This window comes from Microtus pennsylvanicus, chromosome 2 (assembly GCF_037038515.1).
Source record: "Microtus pennsylvanicus isolate mMicPen1 chromosome 2, mMicPen1.hap1, whole genome shotgun sequence".
Classification (NCBI taxonomy): domain Eukaryota; kingdom Metazoa; phylum Chordata; class Mammalia; order Rodentia; family Cricetidae; genus Microtus; species Microtus pennsylvanicus.
The window spans coordinates 66,512,374-66,531,500 of record NC_134580.1 but is presented as its reverse complement, the minus strand read 5'-3'; the positions used below and the strand labels follow the sequence as shown (position 1 = coordinate 66,531,500).

The 19,127-nt window shown below is 37.5% G+C and overlaps 2 protein-coding genes across 2 annotated transcripts; both read left to right on the top strand.

The window, feature by feature from the left end:
* Window positions 1–639: 639 nt before the first annotated feature.
* On the top strand, window positions 640–1,581 carry LOC142844842 (olfactory receptor 4F3/4F16/4F29-like). Its single transcript, XM_075963643.1, has one exon. It carries the CDS (start codon window positions 640–642, stop codon window positions 1,579–1,581), a length of 942 nt encoding a protein of 313 aa, XP_075819758.1.
* Window positions 1,582–13,133: 11,552 nt separating this feature from the next.
* On the top strand, window positions 13,134–14,078 carry LOC142844841 (olfactory receptor 4F3/4F16/4F29-like). The gene has a single exon (XM_075963642.1). It carries the CDS (start codon window positions 13,134–13,136, stop codon window positions 14,076–14,078), a length of 945 nt encoding a protein of 314 aa, XP_075819757.1.
* The last annotated feature ends 5,049 nt before the right edge of the window (window positions 14,079–19,127 follow it).

The window sequence follows — 19,127 nt, the reverse complement described above, 5'->3', positions numbered from 1 at the left end:
TAAAGAAATAAATTGTTAGACAAGCACACCTATACTGTGCTGCAAATTTATACTGTAATTCAGTTTTTGAAAACTTTCCATACGTTTTTCTTTAATGAATGTGTTAATTTAAATGTCATCAATAGTTTGTAAAAATATTCCCTTTTTAAAGGTTCATTTAAAAATTACTTGTATGTGTCCTTGAGATTAAGTTCATGTTTCATGTTTGTGGAAATTTATGGAAACCAAGAGGTGTCATTTGACTTTTGGGAGCTAGAACTCTGGGCTATTTTAAGCTACTTGAATGGATGTGAAGAACAAAACTAGGGTCTTTTGAAATAATAGCAAGTGCTCTTAACTGACGAGCCATCTCTCGAAGCCCTAATATCCCCTTTTAAAACCCATCAAACCTTATTGTCTTTTGAGTTTTGATAAAAACTTTTGCTACAGGTGTTAAGTCATAATTCAAACTAATTTATAAATTTCAGATTATTGATTGTGTATAGAACTTCCTTCTCTCACACTACTTACATTAAAGTCAGTTTCAATGCTTCAGTAACATAGATTTTCATAACGAGGAGATTCTCCTATTCTATTTATAAAATTATAATTTACAGTTTCTCCCATTTCCTCCTTCAGGTAGTACTGCCAACAGAGCCAATGGAAGGAAAGAATCAGTCTGTGGTGACAGAGTTTGTGTTCCTGGGACTCACCAAATCTTGGGACATCCAATTATTCCTTTTTGTGTTCTCTTCCATGTTTTATGTCGCAAGCATGACAGGAAACTCCCTCATCGTGTTCGCTGTGGCTTCTGACACTCACTTACACTCTCCTATGTACTTTCTGTTGGCTAACCTCTCCTTCATTGACTTGGGTGTTTCTTCTGTTTTTTCCCCCAAGATGATTTATGATCTGTTGAGAAAGCATAAAGTCATCACTTTTAGAGGGTGCATCACCCAAATATTCTTCATTCACTTCGTTAATGGTGTGGAGGTGATTTTACTCATAGCCATGGCCTTTGACAGATATGTGGCCATATGTAAACCTCTCCATTATCTGACCATTATGAGCCCAAAGATGTGCATCTTGTTTTCAGTGGCCTCCTGGGTGGCTGGCTTTATCCATTCTCTCATTCAATTGGCTTTTGTAGTAAACTTACCATTTTGTGGACCAAATGTTTTGGACAGCTTCTATTGTGACTTTCCTGGGTTCATCAAACTTGCCTGTGTAGATACATTCAGTACATACAGACTGAACTTACTGGTCTCTGTCAACACTGGATTCATGGCTGTAGGTTCCTTCTTCATACTGATCATTTCCTATATTGTCATCATATTTACTGTTCAGAAACATTCTTCAAGTGGCTCCTCTAAGGCCCTGTCTACACTTTCAGCTCATGTGACTGTGGTGGTCTTATTCTTTGGCCCTGTGATGTTCATCTACACACGGCCTTCTTCTTTCACACACTTGGATAAATTTCTGTCCATATTTGAGGCAGTTGTCACTCCCATTCTGAACCCTGTGATCTACACATTCAGGAATCAAGAAATGAAAAAGGCAATGATGAGAGTATTTAAACATATAGTGGGGTGTAGAAAATAATTAAACACTTGCACTCTGATCATTCTTAATTGCATATAAATGTTCATTGTTCACCAGTATTAAAGAAAAATATTTCCTTGAAAATTTTGGTATGTTTAGTCACATTTATATATATTCTACTTTGTCTTATACTTAGTAATCATGGCACTATATCATTTACTTAAATAGTGAAAATGTAACAAATCTAAATTCATATGAAATAATATTTTCTTGAAGAAAGCTCTTAGACACAGCAGAGGGGATGTTGTTTTGAAGTCTGCAGGTAAAGGAATATTTTCGCTCTACTTTTCCAAGAATTATTCTCTTTAATTATGTTTCTTTGTATTCTATATGTGCACGTGCCTCAAATACTTGTAAGCAGAATTCAAGAAATACCAAATATTATTTGTTAGGACTCATTTAGCTTCATTCATATTTACAAGGGTGGTCTAACATGCTTAAAGTCAATAAATGTGTTTTATCACATGAATAGTCTCAAAGTCAGAGACTGCATGATCACATCTGAAAATGTAGAAAAACAACCTTTAATCCAGTTTGTGATTTCATGATTACAGTCATGAATGAGCTATCATTAGAAGGGAGCTATCTCAAGACAATAAAAGCTATACTCTATAAATCAACAACTAACAACATGGCAAATGAAGAAAAAGTTTTGTGACACTTTATTTAAAATCAGAAGATAGATATCCTGCTGTTATTCAATAATAGGATTTGATTCTTAACTAGAGCAGTAAGACAACAGAAAGTATTAAAATGGTATTGAAACTCTGAAACTGTCAGTGGAGAAAGTACATATGTTTATTAGGTACTTTTGTTGCTGTGACAAATACCATGAACAAAAGCATCTAATGGAAGGGTTTATATTGACTTATGTTTTCAAAGGGGAAGCCCACAATGAAAAGGAAAGCATTGCAGCAGGTGTTGTAGGAGGAAGCATGCTAATCTAGCTACCAATCACACACTGATAGTAGAGAATGAACTAGAAGTGAAGTTAAAATCTTTCATGACCCCTTGGAAATGCAGCTCCCCAGCAAAATTTGTGTTCTATGAGTTCCATAACCCTCCAAAACAACATTGCCAATACACCAAGTGCTCAAATACATGAGCCTATGAGAGGCACTTCTATTCAAACCCCTATAGTAGTCCACAATAAGAGACAGACTTCCTAAATCGTACCCTGGATGCTCGAGAAATAAAGCCAACAGTCGGCAAATGAACTTTTTGGAATTTAAAAGCTTCTGTTCAGCAGATAAAATTTTTAATTGAGTGAAGAGGTAGTCTACTACATGGGAGAAAATCTTCCCAACATATATGTCTGACAGAATATTTCTATCTAGACTACATGCAGAACTAAAATCTGTATGAATAAACAAGTTAATAAAAATGGGCTACGGAGCTAAACAAAGTTCTCAGAAGAAAAGTTTCAAAAGTTTATGAATATTTTGGATGATATAAGCCTGACTGTCCTTCTTCTATCACCAGGCTTGGCTCCTAGTGGTGATACTGGGATACTAACCCAGCCACAAAACCTTAGACCCACAACCTGTCCTGCCTGGCACAATGGTGGATCAGAGCTAGTGGTAGTGGCCATCCAATTCTGAGGCCTAAGTCACAAGAGAAAGCACTTCATGACACTGCCTGGATGGCCATGAATTGGAACCTGGATGGCTCCAAAATCTGGAAAGAATCAAACTTAACTGGGAAAAAGTCAGTAAAATGATTTTTAATAATATTCTGCTATAAGCAAAGGTTGGTGTCTAACCCATTTGTCACCAGGGAGGCTTTCTCCAGCAGATGATGGGAGCAAATGCAGAGACCAAGAGCCTGGTACAGATTGCTAAACTTGCAGAAGAAGAGGATGAAGGACTGTAGGAGTCAGAGGACACCAGGAGCACAAGACCCATAGAATCAACACAGCAGGGCTCACACAGGCTCACAGATAATAAGTCAACAACCATGGATCCCGGAAATGTTTGCACCAGCCCTGTGCATACAAGCTGTGGTTGTTTAACTTGAGGTTTTTATGGGACACATAAAAGTCGGGTTGGGGGTATCTCTTTCTCTTTTGCCTCTTTGGGGGATCCTTTTAACCCCTCCTTTTTTGTCTCCAGCCATGCTATGAGGGTTTATGCCTAGTTTTATTGTTTCTTGTTATTCCGCATTATGATATCTTGTTATGATATCCCTGGGAAGCAAGCTCATTGTTGAATAGAAACAGAGTAGTGGATCTGGGGGAAGGCAGGGGAGGTAGGAGCATTGGGAGATTGTTGTGTGATATTTTGATTGTGTTCCCACAAATGAACCTTCCTTCCAGTCAGAGGGTGGTGCTCACCAATAGCAGATCTAAATTAACCCTAGGGGTTTGGAGGACTACTGACAGATATGAGACAGGAAGTAGTAAGGTCCAGCAGGGAGAGGATCTCCTTTTGAATGGAGGAACGGTAGAGATATAAAGCGACTGGTGGCTGCTCCCTGCTTCTCTGGTCTTTCAGGTTCTAACCACAATACCTACTCCTGGGATTGAAAGAGACAAATTAGATTAATGTTTTGGAGTAGGGCAGGCTGCAAATGGGATTTATTGTATGAGAAAAGAATAAATAAATGGAAGAAACATTTATTTATTTATTTATTACTTTATAAATAATAGGAATGAACATTTCCACTTCCTCCTCTCCTCCACTTCCCTCCCACTTCCCTACTTACCCTTCTCCCCTTGCCCTCCAGTCCTAAGAGAGAGCAGGGTACCTTGTCCTGTGGGAAGTCCAAGTCCCTCCCTCCTCTATCCAGGTTTAGATAGGTATGCATCCAAATAGACTAGGATCCCAAACAGCCAGTACATGCAGTAGAGACAAATCCCAGTGCCATTATCATTGGTTTCTCAGTCATCCCCAATTGTCAGCTACATTTAGAGGGTCCAGTTTGATCCCATGCTCATTCAGTTCATGTCCAGCTGGCTTTGGTGAGCTCCCCTTAGCTCAGGCACACGGTCTCAGTGGGTGGTCCTGACTTGCTTGCTCATCTTCTCCCTTCGGTCTTCAACTGGACCTTGGGTGCTCAGTCCAGTGCTCCCATGTGGGCCTCTGTCTCTATCTCCATCTGTCACCAGATGAAGTTTCTTGGGTGATATTCAAGATATTTATATGGAACTGGCCATATGCACAAGGCCAGATCAGGCACCCTCTCCTCCACTACTCAGGGTCCTAGCTGGGGACATCCCTATGGGATTTGGGACCGCCTCTATAGTCAAACTTCTGGCCAACCCCACAATGCCTCCCTTAATTAAGATATCTTCTTCCCTGCTCCCATATCTGTCCTTCCTCCATCTCAACCATCCCATTCTCCCAAGCTCTGCCTAAATCCCTCCTTCTCCCTTCTCTCATCTATCTCTCCTTCTTCCATCCCCCAGCCCCATACTCCCAACTTTTGTGTGGCTATTTTGTCTGCTTCCAATTTCCAAGAGGATCTCTATATTTTTTTGGGGTGGGGAAAGTTCATCTTATTTTTTATGTTCTCTAGGATCGTGAATGATAGGCTCAATGTCCTTTGTTTATGGCTAGAATCCACTAATGAGCGAGTAAATACCATAATCATATTTTTGGGTCTGGGTTATCTCACTCAGAAGAGTGTTTTCTACTTCAATCCATTTGCATGCAAAATTCAAGATGTCGTTGTTTTTTACTGCTGAGTAGTACTCTAATGAGTAGATTTGCCATACTTTATCCATTCTTCCATTGAAGGGCATCTAAGTTGCTTCCAGGTTCTGGCTATTACAAATAATGCTGTTATGAACATTATTGAACAAAGGCTTTTGTATTATGATTGGGTATCTCTTGTGTATATTCACAATAATGGTATTGCTGGATCCTGAGGTACGTTGATTCCAAATTTTCTGAGAAACCACCATGCTGATATAAAAAGTAATTGCAATTTCACCCTGCCACAAACCCTTTAAATTACAATAGCAACATATCTGCATGATATACCCATTGGCGCAATAGTGACACGAATGCCGTGGAACTAAGAAACATAGTGTGATTGGATTCAAGACCTATTCAATGATATGAACCCCATATTTGAGACTGCTGATTATGTCAAGACCCATAGACTACAGAGGCCAGAGACGCTATAGAAAATATACTACAATTATTCTACTAACAAAACGACTTTAAATAATGTATTACTATACCCATATATTAGTGAATCACTCAACTCTCATCAAGAAAATTCTTGCAGTAGTGGGTAGTTAACACAGAGACTCACAGCTGGACAGGTGAGAGACTTCAGACCACCTATCATTAAATGAGATGACTGTAGTACTGCTCTCCCCTCATGCTAGAGATCTATATGGAAGAGGAGATAGAAAGACTCTAAGAGCCAAAGGTGTTCAATGACTTTAAGGAAACAGCATGGATGCTGGGCATATGAACTGTCAGAGACTGTAATTGCAAGCCCAATATCCACCAGGCTATTCAAACCAGAAAATAGCCTCTCAAGAAGAAGGTAAAATGGGCGTAAGTTTCTATCCTGAAGAAACTATTTGCAATTAATGTTGGGACAGGGAAAATCAGTTTCACTGATTGACACTGGGTATATGACCCCAGGGAAGACTAAATGCTCAAGAAATACTTGTTCAACATAAAACAGAAAAAAAATTGTTGTTTGTTTTGGTGTTTATGAAAACTTTTATTTTTTTTTTGATTTTGTTAGTTTTTTTTAAAGATAGGGTAAGAATATAAATTTAGAAGAGTAGGGCTGGAGTGTGTGGAGAAGTTGAATTTATGGGAAAGAATGTGATTAAAATATATCGTATTAAAAGTTTAAAACATAAAGTAAGAGAAGAAAACAAAATAAAGTTATCATATTACCAGCTATACCAGTCATGGCTACATACATAAAGAACCCTGTCTTACTTGCTTTGCCATTTATATGAGATAAAACACCATGACCAAAGCAACTTCTAGAAGAAATAGTTTATTTAGATTTATAGTTACAGAGAGCTATAGAATAGGATCCCAGAAAGCCAGTACATGCAGTAGAGACAAATCCCAGTGCCATTATCATTGGTTTCTCAGTCATCCCCAATTGTCAGCTACATTTAGAGGGTCCAGTTTGATCCAATGCTCATTCAGTCCAAGTCCAGTTGGCTTTGGTGAGCTCCCCTTAGCTCAGGCACACGGTCTCAGTGGGTGGGTGCACCCCTCATGGTCCTGACTTCCTTGCTCATCTTCTCCCTCCTTCTGCTCCTCATTGGGACCTTGGGAGCTCAGTCCAGTGCTCCAGTGTGGGTCTCTGTCTCTCTCTCCATCCATCACCAGATGAAGGTTCTATAGTGATATGCAAGATATTCGTCGGTATTGCTATAGGATAGGGTCGTTTCAGGTTCCCTATCCTCATCTGACCAAGGAACTAACTGGAGACATGCCTTGGGCTCCTGGGAGCCACTCTAGGTTCAAGTCTCTTGTCAGCCCTAAGGTGGCTCCCTTAACTAAGAATTGTGCTTCCGTGCTCCCCTATCCAGCCTTCCTTTATCCCAGTCATCCTGTTTCCCCAAGTTCCCCCCATCCTCCCCTTCTTACTTTTCTCTCCCCATCTCCCCTTACCCCCAACCCACCCCACCCCCAAGATCCCACTTTCCTCCCCGACAATTTTGTCTACTTCTCATAGGCAAGAGGATAACTATATGTTTTTCCTTGGGTTCACCTTCTTATTTAGCTTCTTTAGGTTCACCATTTGTAGGCTCCGTATCCCTTATTTATGGCTAGAAACCAATAATGAGTGAGTACATCCCATGTTCATCTTTTTGGGTCTGGGTTACCTCACTCAGGATAGTGTTTTCTATTTCCATCCATTTGCATGCAAAATTCGAGAAGTCATTGTTTTTTACCGCAGCGTAGTACTCTACTGTGTATATATTCCACACTTTCTTCATCCATTCTTCCATTGAAGGACATCTAGGTTTTTTCCAGGTTCTGGCTATTACAAATAATACTGCTATGAACATAGTTGAACAAATGCTTTTGTCATATGATCGGGCATCTCTTGGGTATATACCCAAGAGATTATGAAAACTTTTATTTGTTTTTGATTTTGTTAGTTTTTTTTTTAAAGAGAGTACGAGAATATAAATTTAGAAGAGTAGGGCTGGGGTGTGTGGAGAAGTTGAATTTATGGGAAAGAATGTGATTAAAATATATCATATTAAAAGTTTAAAACATAAATTAAGAGAAGAAAACATTAAAATAAAGTTATCATATTACCAGCTATACCAGTCATGGCTACATACATAAAGGACCCTGTCTTACTTGCTTTGCCATTTAAATGAGATAAAACACCATGACCAAAGCAACTTCTAGAAGAAATAGTTTATTTAGATTTATAGTTACAAAGAGCTAAGCATCCATGATGACGGAGGAGAAGCATGATGACAGGAACTAATAACTACATCCTTGTTGTAAACACAAAACGGACCGCACTGGGAGTGCTGCGAGGCTTTGAACCCTCAGAGCCCATCACAGTCACCTACTTCTACCAGGTACTGTGTAGCTCCTAAACCTACCCAAACAGTGCCACCAACTGGGGACCAAATATTCGAACATTTGAGCATATGGGAAATACTTTATTCGAATGACCACAGACAATATTTTGCTACAAAGATATTTGTATATTCATGTTTTTGCTATTCTATTTACAGTAGCTAGAGAAAGGAATATGTCACAGATCACCTAATGAATAAATAATACACACAAAGAAATTTTATTCAGCCCAAAACAGTTATGCTGTTTAAATTTTTTTATAATTAGTATTAGTTTTGTAAAGAAAGCTTGTGTGGAGATAGAGTCAACTGTTACTAGTCCATTCTCTTCTTCCACATGTTTGTTCCAGAGATTGAACTCAGATCCTCAAGCATGATAGTAAGTGCCGTTTTCAATGAGCCAACTCATTTGGCCAGGATATTTCTAATACTCTGATTATTTCTGTTTAATATTGAGAAGATACTTACCTCGAAGAAAGAAGTAATTGCAATGAGTAATTATCAATTATTGTATCCAAATATCTTAATGAGACCAAAACTCCACTTTCTCCATAGTATCTGAGTTTCAGAGTTCTTTGGACACACTGACCAAAACAAATAATTCTCTTGAGAAAAATTCTGTAACCATGAGCTCCTTCAAGCTGTCATGCTTTTCCACTATTCCTTGCTCAGATACTCTCAAGGTGTATATAATTAGCTTCATATATTCCTAATGGAGGATTCTATGTGGCACTTTATCTGAGAGGACACAGGGAAACCTGGCTCTACAAGATGTTGTTATCATTCAGGTAAAATGGAGAGATGGAAATAAACTCAACAGTGTATAAGTTGATTGTGAAGTTTGTGGTTAGTATTGCTGTGGACCTGAGTTGTATCCTAAAGTACTTGAGGAAATCTAGGGCAAAGTAGAGCACAGACAAGAAAAAAACTTGAACAACACAAAAGAATGATTGTAACAGTATTCACTGTGTGAAAAGAATGATTGTAACAGTATTCACTGTGTGAAAAGGCTTTGAATTCGATTGGAAAGTGATCAAGGAGGGGTATGTGGAGTGATTCGAAGGGAAGAAAGTGAAGGGAGAAATTATGTAATGAGATTACATCATAATCACAAAAATAAGGGGAAAATGTCTATAAAAATATTAGAAAAAGCAAAACTACTGACTGCCTTTGAGCTAGAACCACATTATACATAGGGGAATATAAGTAGTACTAGAAAATGACAAAAACGTTGTAATGTTTTGTGTGAAACTTCTGCATTAATCAGTTATTCTATGCTCAGATTATGATATAATGTCCTACTAAATTACAAATAAATAATAACTTGTTAACACGTATAAATAAAATGGCAGTTGTTGCCATTTCTTTAATTTTTTCAAGTAAAGGATATAAATTTACCATTTTGTGTAACATAGTAGCAATTTTATTAGTGAGTTTGCAAGATGACAGTGCCTCATGTATTCCTGAGTAGGAAATAGTGCTTAACATGGAGAATACAAGACCCAGTGCTGAAAGCATACTATCCCATTTAATTTTATTTTTTCATCATGATGGGGCAATTTCAGAACACAGTGATTTCTGAGGTGCCAGGAGTTATATTTCTTTCTTTCTTCATTCTAAAGAATGCAAATTGTACTGATAATTTTGTTTCTAAACTATAAGTATAGAGGAGAAGGTTTAAAAATTTTGTCAAGCAGATATAGTAGAATGTGAGAAAGAGAATCATTAATACAAAGCCATTGCAAAAGCTATTTAGACAAGTGTAATCATTGTAGTTTTGGGCTTTCTGTTTATTATCATTTATTTATTCTCCACCCCCTATTCAGTTTTAATAATATAACTTTTCTTCGGTTTTCTCTGTTGCTTCAGAACTCTGCCTAGACTATCTCAATAAACTATACAGCTACATATAAAGTTTTTAATCGATAAATATCATCTTTTTGCATTCTACAGTAAAATATAATGACATTTTGAAACTTTCAGGCAAATGGATGGATCTAGAAAAACCATAGTGAATTAGGCAACTCAGACCCAGAAAGACAAGTATAATACCCACTCACTCATCGTGACTTTTAAACATAAAGAAAAAAAAATCAGCTTACAGTTCACAACATCATAGAAGCTAGACAACAAAAGAATTCTACGAGAGCTCTGCATGGCTCTAAATAGATAGGAAAAAAAGACAAGATCTCATGACAAAATTGGGAACATGAGAGTCACAAAAGAGGATAGAAAGGGAGGTGGGAGGAAAGAAGGGGAGTGGAGAAAATGTATAGCTCAGTAAAATGAATTCTAATAATATTCTGCTATAAGCAAAGGTTGGTGTCTAGCCCAATTGCCACCAGAGAGGCTTTCTCTAGCAGATGATGGGAGCAAATGTAGAGACCAACAGCCTGGTGGAGATTGCGAAACTTGCGGAAGAAGGGGATGAAGGATTGTAGGAGTCAGAGGAAATCAGAAGAACAAGACCCATAGAATCAACAAAGCAGGGCTCACACAGGCTCACAGATAATAAGTCAACAACCATGGATCCTGGAAGGGTTTGCACCATCCCTGTGCATACAAGCTGTGGTTGTTTAACTGGAGGTGTTTATGGGACACATAAATGTGGGATAGGGGGTATTTCTGACTCTTTTCCCTTTCGGAAGATCCTTTATTTCGTACTTTTTTTTTGTCTCCAGCCATGCTATGAGGGTTTGTGCCTAGTCTTATTGTTTCTTGTTATTCCGTATTATTATATCTTGTTAGAATATCCCTGGGAAGCAAGCTCATTGTTGAATAGAAACAGAGTAGTGGATCTGGGGGAAGGCAGGGGAGGAAGGAGCATTGGGAGATTGTTGTGTGATATTTTGATTGTGTTCTCACAAATGAACCTTCCTTCCAGTCAGAGGGTGGTGCTCACCAATAGCTGATCTAAATTAACCCTAGGGGTTTGGAGGACTACTGACAGATAGGAGACAGGAAGTAGTAAGGTCCAGCAGGGAGAGGATCTCCTTTTGAATGGAGGAACGGTAGAGATATAAAGCGACTGGTGGCTGCTCCCTGCTTCTCTGGCTTTCAGTTCTAACCCCAATATTATATCTATACCCATATATTAGTGAATCATTCAACTCTCATCAAGAAAATTATTGCAATTGTGGGTAGTTTACACAGAGACTCACAACTGGACTAGTGTTTTATTCTTAATTGAACTGATAACATATTAGTCTTCAAATGAAAGTGTAAAGATCTTGGGGATGAATTGTTGTCTTTAGTATTGACTAATCTTCCACCTTAATAGGAACAGCTGTGAACTAACTCTAGTTTGAAAGTAGAGGGATATTGAATTTATAAATAGCTCAACATGACCGCATGACTGGCAGCAGCTTCATTGCATGACTACAAATTCATATTATATGAGCATAATAGGAAACCTTTCTTCCTCTAGTTTTATGAAGGCACAATTAACAAATAAATTCTGTATATATTTATAGTGTACAGTGAGAAGTTTTATGTATGTAAATATATAAAATACAGAAATTCAAATCGTAAAATACATGTGCATGTTTTGAGCTAACTAGCATAGTTGCCACCCATACTGATTAGAAAATGAATGGCGAAGTTCTGCACTTACCAATTTTCATGTAGGCCCTACTGTTAGTAACAGTCACCTCACTCTGCCATGCATTTCCAGAAAGTACACAACCTGTCTAATTATGTATTTTTTCTTTTAACAAATATTCTCAATTTCACTTTTCTATCCCATCCCATTTACTCGTGATACTTTATTATACTTTCTGCTTCTATCACTGTAGAATCTCTAGAATCCATGTCAACTGAGATATTTCAGCATTTGACTTTCTATGTTTCCTTAATTTAGTAAGCAAATGACTTCTAGTCTTATTCATGGTAAAAGAAAAATAGGGTTCCTTTTCTTGGAAGGGGATGAAAGAATAGTCCATGTGTGTCCGAGTGTCTGTGTGTGCGTGCGTGTGTGTTTTCCACTCATCTATTATTTAACACATCTTATTTTTACATATTAATCTTTATTTGTGAATATTAATTCTTCTGGATACATATTCTTTAAATTAGAATTGCAAATAATACAGTATTTTTAGATTTAAATTTAAAAAATTAATTTTATTATTATTATTTTGTATGTGTGATTTTATATATATAAGTAGGGTGAATATATACTTAATGTGTGTGTGTGTCTGTGTGTATGTGTGTGTGCATATACGTGCACAACAGTAACACAGACCTGTGTCCATTGGAGATGAGAAGACAATGTTCTGAGTTCTGCTCTCTCAATTTACACTTTATTCCTTTTGAATGTGTCTCATGCTGAGATTGGTTCTAGTATGGCAGTCCCCAAGATCAAGTGATCATTTATTTTCACTTTTCACCAAGCGTAGAGACATATACAATTAGCTTCTTGCATGAATGCTGGGATCTGAGCACAGGTCTTCACGATTGCACAATGAATGCCCTTACAAATCAAGCTATATCTCTAGCATGACATTTCCAGTTTTTAGTCTTTTCCATTGCTCTTCAATCTTTATTTCTCTGCCTACATCCTCTACAGCCTCTTTAACATTTGTGGTGTAGAGCCTCACTCATCTGTAGTTTATTTCATTGTGCTACAAACTGAGTCTTTATCTCTTAATTTTTTGAAGTACCTCCATTATTTTTGTCTTCCTGAATAAGTATATTCATATATATTCACATCCAGTCTTTTTGAAATCCACCAAAGGTTATTATCTTAAAAAATTTAAACTTTTTGAAATAAAAATACAACTACCTCATTTCCTTTTCCTTTTCTCCCCCAACACTTCCCATGGACCTTCTACTGTTATCTTTGGAAACTGTGAGGTGATTATTTTACTATGGTTTGAAGTTATGGTCCCATGATGACTAGTGATTCTCAGCGCCTGGATGTATGTATGTGTATATGCACACACACACATATGCAGGTCTTTACCTAAACCCAATTATAAATGATCATTTCTCTTGTTACTTCTTATAGGTAGAACTGTCAAAAATGTCAATGGAAGGAAAGAATCAGTCTGTGATGTCAGAGTTTGTGTTCCTGGGACTCACCAACTCTTGGGACATCCAATTATTCCTTTTCGTGTTCTCCTCTACATTTTATGTAGCAAGCATGACAGGAAACTCCCTCATCGTGTTCGCTGTGGCTTCTGACCCTCACCTACACTCTCTCATGTACTTTCTGTTGGCTAACCTCTCCTTCATCGACTTGGGTGTTTCTTCTGTTTCTTCTCCCAAGATGATTTATGACTTATTCAGAAAACACAAAGTCATCTCCTTTAGAGGCTGTGCCATTCAAATCTTCTTCATTCATGTCATTGGTGGTGTGGAAATGGTACTGCTTATACCCATGGCTTTTGACAGATATGTGGCCATATGTAAGCCTCTCCATTACTTGACTATTATGAGCCCGAGGATGTGCATCTTGTTTTTAGTGGCTGCCTGGGTGGTTGGCCTTATTCACTCACTGGTTCAACTGGCTTTTGTAGTAGATTTACCTTTCTGTGGACCTAATGTGTTGGACAGCTTCTACTGTGACCTTCCTCGATTTATCAAACTTGCCTGCACAGACACCCATAACCTAGAATTCATGGTCACAGCCAACAGTGGATTCATCTCTGTGGGCTCCTTCATCATACTGATCATTTCCTATATTGTCATCATAATCACTGTACAAAAACACTCATCAAGTTCTTCCTCTAAGGCTCTGTCCACACTTTCAGCTCATATCTCTGTGGTTGTCTTATTCTTTGGTCCTTTGATATTCTTTTATGTCTGGCCTTCTCCTTCTATACACCTGGATAAATTTCTGGCAATTTTTGATGCATTTGTTACTCCTTTTCTGAATCCTGTGATATACACACTCAGAAATCAGGAAATGAAGGTATCAATGAAGAGAGTATGCAAACAGCTAGTTAGTTATAGGAAAAATTCTTAAATCTATGTGCTGTGGACTGTCTTCAATGAATACAGAAGTTTACTTTCCATCAACATGAGAAAAATCTTTTCATGTATGCATATATATATATATATTTCACACACATATAAATTATGTATATATCTTTGTCCTTCCCTTATATCTCTATATATTCTCCTGCTTAGTCTGCATTAACAATCTCTCCTGAAAACAGAGAATCACATGTATTTATAAAGCAATGATTATAATAATCTTGAACTTACATTCCTAAGGAATAATGTTTATTTTGAAGTAGCTGATACTTAAGCCTTTAGAACAAGGGAACTTTCTCTCTCTCTCCTTTTACACTTGTTCTATATGTTGAGATTTTATGCATGATATTGAATTAAAAATTTTGATTCTTCTGTATCACCCCATTCATTTCTGTCCCCTTCTTACTTTTCTAATTTATGACTTTTTAATTTTAAATATATATATAAATATATATGTTAAGAAAATAATATATAAAGAAAATACTAAATTCATACAATGTTGCCCACATGTATATGTGTTTACTATACATTGTGTCAAATGCAGGAATTATTGGACGCCTTTACTTGTTTCCTTACAAAGGCTTAGTCTACTGAGCTATTTGTCTGTCTCCTGTAGTTTGTATGTGTTACCCATTTGGAGTTTTTCTGCTGTGGAAGGAGATTCACATCAAGAGAACACACACAAGGGTTTAATGGATGTTTGTTTTGTGTACAAGACTTGAGAGTCATTTTGAAATATCAACAAAAACTCAGTAAAGATGATTTTTTTGTCAGATTAGCAATATTCTATTTACATACATCAAATTTCTACTCATTTATATTTATTTTTTCTTAGTATATTTCAATGTTACAGAGATACCCAAAAAATTGTGTGATATTTGAAAAGAGGAATAGATACAACATGTATGTTCACTTTGTGAGTTGGTAGATAGATACTAAGAACTGCATGAGTTGCTACCAATACTCTGTGATATGGCACTAGTACCATCTTTGCAGATTTTCTGCATTTTTTCTTAAAATGATTTTTATTGACGTCTACATTTTTCTCTGCTCCTCTCCCTGCCTCTTCCCTCCCCTTCAATGGCCCTTTTATAGACCTCACAGTTTCGTTCCTCCAGGTCCCAGTCATTTGCAGGTCATTGCCACTGTGATGACAGTCACAAGGCACACACTCACCTGCATCTGCCAGTTTGGTGTACCGAGACAGGCACAACACAGTTAATCCTTGCTCTTCACTACATGACATTTTCATTTCCATTGTTACAGTTCACTGGCTTGAGGTGCAGCATGAGATTAACCAGACTTAACTGCAGTACTGAATGACTTTCATGTTCATAAAGTCTTGTTTACATAAGTAGCCACTGTACATCCTTATGTTCTTTGTCCTTTACTGAGAAACCTGTGAGTGGTTAGTGTCAACCCTATGATTTGTTAATCAAAAATTTTTTTATAAATTTCCATGTTATTGAAATGATATTTCATCAAGCACAGGACACTTATAGCAGATTAAATGTGATAATGAGCCCACAACATATGGGACTAACTAGTCTACTAACAAGCTTCATTCCTTGTAAGCCAGTGATGGAAAACTTGGGCTAGGAATTGGGCTAATGGTTGTCCCTCCAATGTGGTAGTAGCAGAAGTAGCTGTGCCAATCTTGCTAAGAGATCCCAGTTGTTCACTCCATTCTGTAGCTATACATTTTACTTGGGGTTGTTCTGGCCTCCATTTTTTTCTTAAATCTGATGCCATTGGTATGGTAAGAACTCATCATTGTAGACATCTCTGATTCTTTTTCATCTTTTATTTGTTCTCATAACCCTGATCAAACTCTGAATATCTTTGCTTACATAAGTTCTCTTCCATTACCAGTTTGTTATATCTTGTTTCCTGGACCTTGATTTATTCCCTGTTAAATCTTGTAAAACGATAAACAGATAATAGAATCACATTAAATTACAAAAGTAAATATATGTAAATGCAAAACACAACAAACATCTGAAAGAACACAAACTACACAATGGTTATCCCAAGAGGATCAGGTAGGAGTCTTTTTTGCCTGAGTGGCGAGATCCCCTCCTCCCCGGCATGACCTACAAGAAGCCGAATTTCCAATGCAATTACACAGGGTTTCTTTATTGTTCTACAGGCTTGCAAGCAGGAGCTGCTTTGTTCCACACACCAGTGCAGTGGGTGAAGAAAAAGAACCCTGAGCTTACAGTGCAGGGGTTTTTTAAAGGGAAAAACCACAAGGAGGGAGTTATATGCCTTGGTATTACTGGATTGAGTATGGGGTTAGTTGACTCTAAAATCAAGGAGGGATTTTTGTTACTTTCCACAGAACTACCCAGTAACTATGAAAAACAAGTAAGAATGATAAAGACAGTCATTCATATTCATTAAAGGAAAAATCCAACAAGAAGCTATTCCAATTCTAAACATATAAATACTAAGCACTGGACAACCCGATTTCATAAAAGAAATACTATTTTTCCTAAATCCACAAGTTAACCAAAAAAGTGATAATGGGTGACTTAAATAGCCCACTAATACTAAACAACACATCTACCTCTAAGCAGGCCATAAAACTTTCCACAAACATGATGATGTATTAGGATGTAAAACATGTCTCAACAAATGTAGAAAAACTTAAATGACATTCTGTATTTTATATTACCCTAATTGGATAAGGTTGGATATCAACACCAGTAGACTATAGAGAAAGCATACTAGATCATGGAGAGCAAACGATACACTACTGAATGATAATTGATTCAAGGAAGAAATCGAGAAGGAAATTTAAAAACTTCTATAATTGAATATAATGAAAACACGGTATCTAAAAATTTATGGAGCATAATTAAGGTAGTCCAAATCGGCAAATTTAGAGCACCATGTCCCTACTCTAAAATTTATTGAGATGTCAAATGAATAACTTAACTATGTGCTTGAAGGCCTTTGAAAATCGACAACAATAACTCGCCCAAACAGTAGATGGGAAGAGATAATCAACACTTGCTGAAATGAACCAAATAGAAAGCAAAAAAGTTTACAAAGAATCAATGGAATTAGGAGCCTTATAATACTTATACAGATATTATAGAACTGACCATTTTTATTGGAGAGCCAATTAGTGTGCTCTTCCTTGGGGAAGATTATTTCTCCCAAAGTCAGCATTCCTGAGCTGTCTGTAGTTCTCTGTGTAGGAATGAGCCTTTTGGGCTTTCCCTCATCCATTTTACCATGGATGTTGGCCCTGTTCACCTCATGTTTAGGCAATCATGCTGAGACTTTATGATTACAACTTCTGACATTACTAGAGGTCACAATCTCCTAGCAAACTCCCTGCCCTCTGACTCTTACAATCTTTCTGATCTCTTCTACCTGAGGTGTGGGAGTTGTTTTGTTTCAATAATGGTCTCCATCCATTCCCAAGAGGAGCTTCCTTGATGAGGGGTGAGGACATAACTTATCTGTGTGTATAAGGACAAATATTTAGAATGCAGTTAGAGATAACGCTGGTTATAAAAGTAGCAATTGTTGATTTTCCTCCAAGATCCATGAATCTCCTAGCCCTGAGTAGCTGGTAAGGTTTCCAATTCCATGCATAATTACTCTCTTGTTGAACAGTTCTTTTATTTATTTAGGTTTTCTTGAGACAAAGTTTCTCAGTGTAGCCATGGCTGTGCTGGAACTTACTTTGTAGACCAGGCTGGCCTCAAACACACAGAGATACGCCTGCCTCTGCTTTCTGTGTGCTGACATTAAAGGCGTGTGACACTATTGCCCAGCTTGAGTGTGTTTTAAGATGTTACACATTTTTTCCTTTTATAATTTATATTTTTAAATTTCATTTTACATTCCACCCACAGTTATCACCCCCAACCTCCCTGTCAGACTAAACCCCATCCACTCCTCCCAATGTGTAAGGGTTCCCATGGGAAGTCAAGTCTGGCATATTACACTGGGGTAGGACCAACCCCCCCCCCTCTGCTGCATTAAGGCTGAGCATAGCATCCCATCATAGAGAATGGGCTCTAATAAGCTATCTCATGCACCAGGGATAGATCCTGGTTCTACTGCCAGGTGCCTCACATATAGCCCACGTTTCACCACTGTCTCTTACACAGGGAAGACCTAGTTTGGTCCCATGGTGGTTCCAAGCTTTTGGTCTAGAGCTCATGAGTTTCCACGAGCTTGGTTCAGCTGTCTCTGTAGATTTCTCTATCATGATCTTGACCTCCCTTGCTCATATATTCCCTCATCCCTCTCTTCAATTGCATTCCCAAAGTTAGGCCTGGTGTTTTGTTGTGGATCTCTGCATCTGGTTTTTATCAGTTGCTGGATTGTTTACAGAAGCCACTTGTTTGTTCCCAGCTGCCCATAAATGAAATAATCAAAAGAAACTGTATTATTTAAATAACTGCTTGATCTATTAGCTCTAGCTTCTTTATTTTTCAGACTGGGTAAGTTTTATTTATACAATTAGGAACACATGCACATATATGTAACAAGTAAAGAAAAGGAGGTTATGGATTTGTGAAAGAGTAAGGAGAATACAAAGGGGTCAGGGTAGAAAGGAAAGAGAGAAAATAGCATAATTATATTTTAATTTCAAAATATATTTTTAAAGACAAAATCTTAATTTTTGTCATGCTACAATTTACCTTATGTATGATCATCTTTTTTATTTTTTATTTTATATATTTTTTGGACTGGAGAGGGAGGGGGAGGGGAGTGAGGGGAGAGGGAAAGAAATGGGAGGCAGGGAGGAGGCTGTAATTTGCAATAAAAATAAAATAAAAAATAGCTCTAGCTTCTTATTGGCTAACTCTCACATCTTAATTTAACCCATTTTTATTAATCTGTCTATCACCATATGGCTATGGATTACAGGCAAGGTTCTGGTATGTCTGTTTCTGGTGGGGATACATGGTGTCTCTTTGACTCCTCCTTCTTTCTCCCAGCATTCAGTTTAGTGTTCCCTGCCTACCTTCGTTCTGACCTATTATAGGCTCAAGCAAGCTTTCTTTATTTG